Genomic DNA, 9,390 nt, shown 5'->3' with positions numbered 1-9,390 from the left:
AAATTTTTAACTCCTAACTTTTTAAAAAATGACACTCCACCTCTTGAGTTTTTGAAAATTAAAAAAGAACCCCCTGAGGTTTCAATTTATTGAAAAAATGAATTTTGCATGTATTGACCAATAGTCAACTGTTAGGTATATGTGAAAAAATAAATAATTTTATTTTTTTATAAAATGATATTTTTGAAAACTACCAAAGAACTCCTTGAAGATTAAATTTATTGACAAAATGAATTTAGCATTTGTTGACCATTGGTTAACTGTTAAGTATATGTAGAAAAAATAAATTTTATCCTTTATAGAAGGATATTTTTAAAATTACATCAATTTTAGTAAATAAATTAAAAGAAAAATCAGTTATAATGTTTTGAAAATTGAATAAGTAAATCAAAAACCTAACTAATTCTTAAATTAAATGGTTTAGTCGGTCCAATCGTTCTGAGACGATCAATTGACATCAACATGACAAAATAATAATATTATTATATTGAGTTTCTTAAAAATAGATATACGAAAAAAAATTAAAACATAAGTAAACCATTAAAAAAACCTAATAATTTGATACTTCAAGTTTTTGCTTGATGCAATTTTCAGAAAACATAATTCAATATTTTAAAATTCAAATAACCTATTAAACATAGTGTTAAAAAAAACATAAATTGAAATTTCAATATTCATACTTTATAAATTAAAATTATAAAGTTGAATTTTAGTTCTCTTGTGTATAAAATATGAATGCTAAATAGATAAAAAAAATTCAAATTTATATTAATTGGTTGACCTTTGATCGAGCCAATTCACTATTTTTCCTAATATTATTCAAGTTGTTATTTTTTTAAATATGAGATTTAATCACACTCAAAAAGCAAATAAAAAATAAAAAATATTAAATAAAATAAGTATCCATTAAAAAAAACCTAATTAAAATGACCCTTATTTCATAATTAAAAAATATAAAATAAAAAAAAATATTTTCCATAATTAAAATGACCCTTATTTCTTCCCAAGTAAAGCTGATGAGCCCAGGAAGTAAATAGATATAAGAAGCTTCGCCCAAGGATATCCAAGCTTCTTTAGCAAGTAAGACCAAATCAAATAAATTGATTTTTTTTTTAATTAAAGGCTCGATACACAAGTTGAACTACACAACCAAACCCGGTCCATTTCATAAATAAAATCTTTGATCTAAATGAAACCTTAATCCTAACGCATTGTATACAAAATCTCTCTTTGGAGCTAGGTAAATTTATTGGCTCCCAGATATTTTTTAAAGTAAAAGACGCTCATCTTTTCTAAGGTTCGGCAAAAAACATGAACTTGAGCTGAGATAAGATTTCAAAAATGTCACAGATCTCTCTTGAGACCTGTCATAGATCTCAGGGGACATCCTTAGAATTCTTGAAATCTAAAAAAAAGTCCTTAAAAATTTTGAAATCTCAGGAAAGTTTAATGTTTTTTTGCCAAACCGTAGGGGAGATCAATATTTTTACCCCATTTTTTTTTAATACAATGTACATTATAAATTTTCTGTTCTAATTGTGTTAACACTAAACTAAACCTTATAGGAGATATTACTTTTCCTTGGCTAGCGGTTACAAAGAATAGAGTAAGGATACCATCACGATGCACTGCATTCAGAGATTAACCCATCTTTGCCTTAAGTTCACTTAATCAGAATAGCTTCCACAAGTTTCAATTCCAGGTTTTGGTATTTTTGAAAGAAAATACCTAGAAGGGTCATCTGCCTCTTGTGCTTTCAGTGCTCCTATGTTGAAGATCGAGTCTTTTACTGCAAAATTCAATGTGATTATCCTGCAACGCGTTGTCATTTGGAAATTATCCACAATTCTATGGACAATTGAGAGAAACCCAAAACTCAGTAAAATGGATAAGATAGATTTGAAATTGAATACTGGACGACAATTCGAAATTTTCTCAACATGCTAGGATGCTAAAAACTTGGTCTTCTGTGCGTGCAATACCTTTTTACTATTCGGAGGAGGATTGCATTAAGTAGCTAACAGCCAGCATAAAACTTATTAGATCACCATTATATCAATCCTTACCAATTAGGTTTTAATAGTGTTGAATTTTTCGGTCGAATAAATTGGCAGAAAATGATTTATAGAGCAGATCCTACCTGATGGGACTTAAGACTTGGTTTGTTGTTGTTTGTTACATCATTTTTTTGTTAAAAGTTAAAAATTTTGGGGAAAAAATCCCTATCAGAGATTATGATCTACAGCTTCTAAATCCATCGACCTAGTGCATTAGGAAAGTTATTGGCAGTTGCATCTTCAGCGTGTCAAAATTTTCATGTTGGAAAATGGAACTATAGAAGAAGCTTCTCTGCTAGTTTCCTTCTGGTACATGTGTCGAGCCATTTTCTATAGAAATTCTGGAAGGAAACCAGCTGTGTAAAATACCGCCCTTGAAAAGATGGAGGAATGAACTGATGGAGTCCAAGCAGGGCCAGCTCTTCACAATATGGGGCCCTAGGTAAATAATTTGAGATTACACTAATTCTTCTATTTTTTTTTCTTCGTTTTTCATATTTGGATTCATATTTTCTCGTTAACATAATTAAATTTTAAAATTAACACAAACTATAAATTGACAAATTATGTAAACAAATAAAAATAAATTTAATAAATTTATAAAAATAATAGATTGAAACAATATAACTTGATTATTATTCTTATTATTACAAATCGATCGGCGAGCGAGACTTTAGAGATATCGGATCCTTACCGGATACAACGCTCTAACCTCAAAGTTTCTAAAATCTAAGAAAAAATAGAAAAAAAAAATTCAGAGTAAAAATAATAGAAAAATAATACATAAACATTGAAATTAAAATTAGAGTTGATGAAAATTACAAAAAATCGGAGGCCCGACGATGATGAACACAAGAGTCAAAGCAAAAATCATAAAGAGACCAAGAGATGAGAGTGAGAGATGAAAAAAATTTTTTAGAGAGAGACTAAGAGAGAGAGATGAGAATAATAAATAATTAAAAATATAATAAAGTTGTTAGTTGAAAAGTCAATAAGTCTTGAAAAAAAATAAATAAATTGTATTTATTTTACACTTTAAAATATAATTTCATTTATTTGTTAGTTGGGAAGTCGGAATAGAGCATAATAAATAATGTTAATATTATTTAATTAAAAAAAATTTTGGAACCCAAAAACTATATTATTATATTAAAAAAAATTTTGGGCCCAGGCTGGCGCCTCAACTGCCTAAAGGCAGAGCCGGCCCTGTCCAATACACCATCACAGATTCACCACAAAGTTCAAACTACCATTCGTTGACTTCGAAAATATATGTCAGCCTAGCTAATTTAGATGCGGCAATGGCAGATGATTTTCCTAGAAGATGCTGAGAATTTGATGGATGTTTCCCTGAAAATGTTGGGAAGTTGGCCATTCTACTGCCAAAGTTCGTTTATAAAAGTGGGAGAAGGAGCAAAGATAACTGCATAGAGCTCAGTCTCCATTATCATTCTGCATTCCCAATTTCTACAGTACTTTCCAGCATTTGGTGATCTTGAACTCAGCCACTTGGTTGAAGAAGATGGATACAAGGCTTTGCGAATCAATTGTCACAAACGACGTCTCTACTTTTATGAGCCTAGTACGAGATAATGAGACAATTATCGAACACAGAGGTGTGAAAACCTTGAACACAGTTTTACACCTAGCTTCAAGATTTGGACATCTTGATCTGGTATCCAGAATTATCAAGTTACGTCCGGATTTTGTTGAGGCTGAGAACTGGATGCTGGAGACTCCATTGCACGAAGCATGTCGTCGAGGCAATGCCACTGTCCTAACGCTGCTGTTAGAGACAAATCCCTGGGTGGCTTGTAAGTTGAACAGTGAAAACCAGAGTGCATTGTTCATAGCATGTAGTTTTGGGCATGTTAACACGGTAAATCTTCTCTTAGGCCTGCCCTGGCTACTGAGATTAGAAGAAGATGAGATGGATCAAACTTGTCTTCATGTCGCTGCATCGAGAGGGCACACGGGTAAGTTGCAAATATACTTAAAACGCAATCCTATTAATGCATGTGGGAAGTTTGCAGTCCCATTTTTATTGATTGATAATTACCCCATGATTTTCTCTTCTGATTGGTCTGTTTTTTTAATGACCTAAACTGAGATGTGTTTTAATTCCCCAACCAGAATCTTAATATGCACTGAGAATAATTGAGGGCCCGATGTGCAGATATTGTTGGGAAGGTATTGCAAGCATGCCCGAACCTCGCTCAGAAGAGAGACAAGAATGGTTATTCTCCATTGCACTGTGCTTGCAGCAGAGGGCACTCGGAAATTACAAAGATGCTTCTAAACCTTGAATTGGATGTCGAGCTGCAATTTGACTGCAACGGTTTCGCTCCATTGCATTTGGCAGCAATGAATGGGAAAGTTGCAGTCCTCATGGAATTTGTGTCAGTTAACCCAAGCTCTTTTAATTTTTCCACAAGAGAGGGAGAAACAGCATTTCACCTTATGGCCAGACTCAACCAATATGATGCCTTCACATGCTTGGCAAAGTTTTTCAACAGCACCGATCTGTTTCACCGACCAGACCATCTTGGTAACACCATCTTACATCTTGCACTTTCTGGAGGACATTATAATGTAAGGATCCTTCTCTCTTGCATAAAGAGAATGCATGCTCATTATTAACATTACATTCTGTTCATTTTTACTATTATTATGGATTGTTAAAGGTGGAGTTTGGCAATACGGGAGGAAAAAGAACAAATTAATCCATGCTTATTTCATTAATTAATCAGTATAGAAAGAAAATTTCTAACTCAATTCTTGTTTCCATGATGTTCTAGTTAGCAAACTACATCATCAGTCAAGTACTAGTGGATTTGGATTATCGAAACTATAGAGGATATACTCCGCTGGACATCCTTGAACAAGCTGGAAGCACTTCAGAAATTGAGCGCCTTAAAGAAATGTTAAAGAAAGATGCATACAAGACGAACATTGAACAGTCATCTGTTACAACAGAAGCCAAAGAAATCAATTGCCAGCAATTTCCTCATGAAAGCCCTCGAGATACACTTGAACGAGTATTCAAAATGATTCTTGAAGCTGGGAGTTCTGCACACAACTGTGAGTTGCCCACATTGAGCACAGGACCAAATTCAATATCGGTGGATTCTCACCGGAAAGCTGTGCAAAAATCTGTAGTTCTGGCAGAAAACCCATCTGAACCAATGCCCTCATCAAAGGAAACTATGGGTCCCAATGCCAATTCAGATAAAATAAAGCATCTGAGCCAAAAATACAGGCAGGAAGGCATTGAAATTTACAGAAGTCACAAGGAACAACATGAGATATACAAAGAGGCACTACAGAATGCCAGGAACACTATCACAGTAGTTGCCATTTTGATTGCCACAGTTACTTTCAGTGCAGGAATAAACCCGCCTGGTGGTGTGTACCAGGAAGGAACCCTGAAAGGACGGTCAACAGTGGGCAGAACAACAGCTTTCAAGATATTTGCAGTGAGCAACCACCTTGCATTGTTCATATCTCTCTGCATCGTCATCATTTTAGTCAGCATAATCCCCTTTCAAAGAAAAACACTGATGAGGCTGCTAATAATTTCTCATAAGGTTATGTGGCTGGCAGTTTCATTCATGGCAACAGCTTATGTTGCAGCTGCATGGGTGATCACACATCATAGTCATGGGACGGTATGGACACTTGAGATTCTATTGTCTGTCAGTGCAGGGAGTGTGGGATTTGTTTTTGTTTATGTGGGGGTTATGTTGGTTCAGCACCAGTTAAGGAAGATGAAGCGTCGGAAAAATCGGAATGGAAAATTAGCAAAGACTATTTCTGACATCAGAGACAAAAGCCAGTCACAATCTAGCAACTCTGATGTATACAGTGCGCAGTTTCAAGGATGTCATGCATATTGAACATTTGCATTAAGAAGTGACTGATTTGGAAAGCAAGAATTTGTTTGTGCATAGAATTTCTCCTGTCACTAATTTTTGTACACTTCCCTCCTCAGAAAGCAGAGTTTCATTTTAAATTTAGTTCAAGCCTACTGTGAAAAAGGTCTAAGTTCACACAGCACGTCTTGATACTGTGATGGCACCAAGTCTCAATTAAGCCAATGACACACAATTTGAACTTGTTAGTTAATCTTGCTAGTGTGTGTAAAGAAGTATGACTTATAGAAGCGACATATACAAGCAACAAATGACATATACAAGGCAACATTTTATAGGATTGGTGATTTTAAGGTTAAATGTCTTAGTTGTGTGATAAAGTTTTTGCTTTTTATGGTATTTGTCTGAATTCTCAAACAAAGGTTTTATTTCTTGTCTGAATGGTTAAACGTAGGATTATTTTCCGCATTTACTTTCGGTATCGCTATCTTATTGTGCCTATTTTCCGTTTCTTGTCATTAATTTTATGCGTGTTAGGTTTATAGTTTAGTTTTTGTGTCATTTCAATTTCATCACAAAAATTTCAAAAATCCTAGAAACCGAATCTGAACTATGTTTAGTAAAATTTTTTTTTTTCTTATTTTCTTTGGGATTTACATAAAGCTTGAAATTAAACTACATTCCCTGAGGAGACGATCTAGCCCTTGGGCTAATTATTACACGACTAAACTCCTATACTTGGGATTGCCTTCGTGTTGCTCATTTTTAGAGTGAGTCAGGTAACTATGAGTGTGGGAAAGGAAAATTCAAAGTGGATCGAGTTAAAAATCCCGTACTTGATCTAAGAAGAGAAAGGACATCCGGTGTTATAAGTGCAATAAAAAGGGGCACGTTAAACTGGAGTGTCCGAATTGAAAGAAAGGAAACGCTGAAAAGCATGAGGGGACTTCAAAATCAACAAATATGGTTTAAGAAGAAAATTCAGTTTGCAGTAATGGTGATGTACGTTCAGTTTCGTTGGGGTTGGATCACCTTATGAACTCATGGATTCTAGACTCGACATGTTCGTACCATATGACTCCAAATAAGGAGTGGTTCAGCACTTACAGGTTTGTAAATTCAGGTCTAGTTCTTATGGGCAATGATATTTCTTGTAAGATCATTGGCATTGGAAATGTTAAAATAAAAATTTTTGATGGTGCTGTGAGAACCTTAAGTAATGTAAGACACATACCAGAGTTACGGGAGAGTCTAATTTCACTTGGCATCTTGGATTGTAATGGATTCAATTACAAGTCCGAAGTTGGGGTCATGAAGGTATGGTAAGGTAATCTGACGGCGATGAAAGGGCAAAAGGTAGATGAGAATATTTACACACTGCAGGGAACTACTGTTATAGGTGGAGCTGCAGTTGTAGATACTAAATCTAATGAAACCGTCTTGTGGCATATGTGTCTTGGGCATATGGGGGAATATGGTATGAAAGAACTTCACAAGAGGAAACTGTTAGCCTTGGTGTATTCCCAAGAGGGGGGTGAATTGGAAATTAAAAATTTATTCCTAGGTTTAGCGAATCCAATAGCAGTATTCCACCACCTAGGGTCTATTTATGCAATTATAAACCCAATCATTCATAATAGTAAAATATAAACATTCATGTGCTGGAATCTAGAATGCGGAAATTAAAAGCACGCGCAAGAAATGTTATCGGGGTTCGGCCAACTATGCCTACGTCCCCGCCTTGGCTAACAAGCACAAGGATCACTACTATAATTGCTCACTTAAACAGGTGGAGCGGCACCTAAACAAATCAGGTTAATTATCACAGGGCTGACCTCAACCTTTAAAACCAGGTCAATTAACACAGGGCTAACCCCAACCTTTACACAATCCTTATCAAGCTGGATTACTGCCCCCTCAGGCCACGCCTGGAAATACAACAATATGTTCACTCAAATGGTACAGTGATTATGCTTTCATGTAAAGCAGATATGCACCCAATATGCGCAATCACATACACATCAATAATGTAGGTTATGTAAGCTTAGTGATGCAAATAGTTGTGCTAACAACACTCAATATGGTATAATATATGATATGCTCAAGAGTGTTCAAAACAAGCAGTGTCTTGGAATCTAAGCAATGCACAATTCAGCAAAAAATCAATATTCCAAAGATATGAATCAGATAATCAAACTAGTTCAAGAAGATTTTCCTCAATGAAATACACGCAATACTAGTTTGAAAATGTATATTTGCACAACATTAATCCAAACTATTGAACACTTGCAATAATAATGCAAATATCCTAAGCTCACTTAGTTTATCTCAGCACAAGACTTATAATATCAAAATTTGTGGGATAAACTTAAGCTAAACTCCCCAAAAATAATATCACACTCAATCAATCAATTGGGAGTTTTTAACAAAGTGTAGCAATCACAATTGCTCTAAATATGCTCTTACAAACTCCGAATATATCAGTGAAGTGAAGATTTGAGAGTATTTGTACAATAAGAGTGTTTTCAAAGGAGAGGATTTTTGGATAATGATTTTTGTTAACCCTACCTAATCCTCACAAATGAACCCATATTTATAGGCTAGGTAAAAAATATAACCGTGTGGGACCTATTGGGTATTATTAGAAAAGTTCAAAAATGTTTAAACATAATTAACCCAAGATAACCCATATTTACCTTAGTTAAAAATTTTTTAACCCAACGAGGTTCGGGTGGCTAAACCTTTGTTCGTCGCCCGAATAGACACATTCATAAAAATGTTTTAAACAGGTTCGGTCGCTCGAGTTAGAGTTCGGTGGCCCGAATTAAAGTCTTTGGGTGCCCGGTCATAGGTTCGGTAGCCCGAACTCGTGTGTTCGGTCGCCCGGGGAAGGTATGCACAAATATGTTCGGTCTCCCGAGAGCTTAAGTCAATTGTAGACTTCTCAACAGTTCGGGCGCCTGAGGAGTTTTGAACTCTAGGGGTTCGGTCGCCCGAGCTCTTTCAGATTACTTAGAAATATTCAATTAAGCACATTTTTAACACTCCTCAATTTAGTATGACACATGAGCATTAGTGTTGGGACCTAAAGTCATATTAGGGTCTTACTGAGGCCGTTTTGAGATAGTCCCAAAAATCCAGCATTGGTCGACCGAAAAGTGCCCTAAGGTCATTCAACCCCTATGGTCATTTTGAGCTTACAAAACCTACATGCATGACATGCAGAGATTATTACAGACCGTTTCTCCTAATTACTATTAGAGACCCATATAATATAAATTACGACAAGAAAAGTCTTCGGGGTCTTTAGACTTTGAGTCATCATGTACCGTTAGTTGACCTGCTAATTATATACCTGCACACAAACTCGAAAGTCATCAAATACTAAGAGTATTTGTCATTATCAAAATTGGGTATGACCTATCAGGTCAACATTCTTTCCTTTTTTGATGATGACAAAT

General features: G+C 35.1%; 1 protein-coding gene across 1 annotated transcript; it reads left to right on the top strand.

Moving 5' to 3' along the window:
• Positions 1–3,579: 3,579 nt before the first annotated feature.
• Positions 3,580–5,953, top strand: LOC131158470 (ankyrin repeat-containing protein ITN1-like). Its single transcript, XM_058113339.1, has 3 exons — positions 3,580–4,033; positions 4,234–4,649; positions 4,856–5,953. Exons 1-3 carry the CDS (start codon positions 3,580–3,582, stop codon positions 5,951–5,953), a joined length of 1,968 nt encoding a protein of 655 aa, XP_057969322.1.
• The last annotated feature ends 3,437 nt before the right edge of the window (positions 5,954–9,390 follow it).

The sequence above is a fragment of the Malania oleifera genome, chromosome 6 (assembly GCF_029873635.1).
Source record: "Malania oleifera isolate guangnan ecotype guangnan chromosome 6, ASM2987363v1, whole genome shotgun sequence".
Lineage (NCBI taxonomy): Eukaryota > Viridiplantae > Streptophyta > Magnoliopsida > Santalales > Ximeniaceae > Malania > Malania oleifera.
This window is presented reverse-complemented; position numbering and strand designations above follow the sequence as displayed.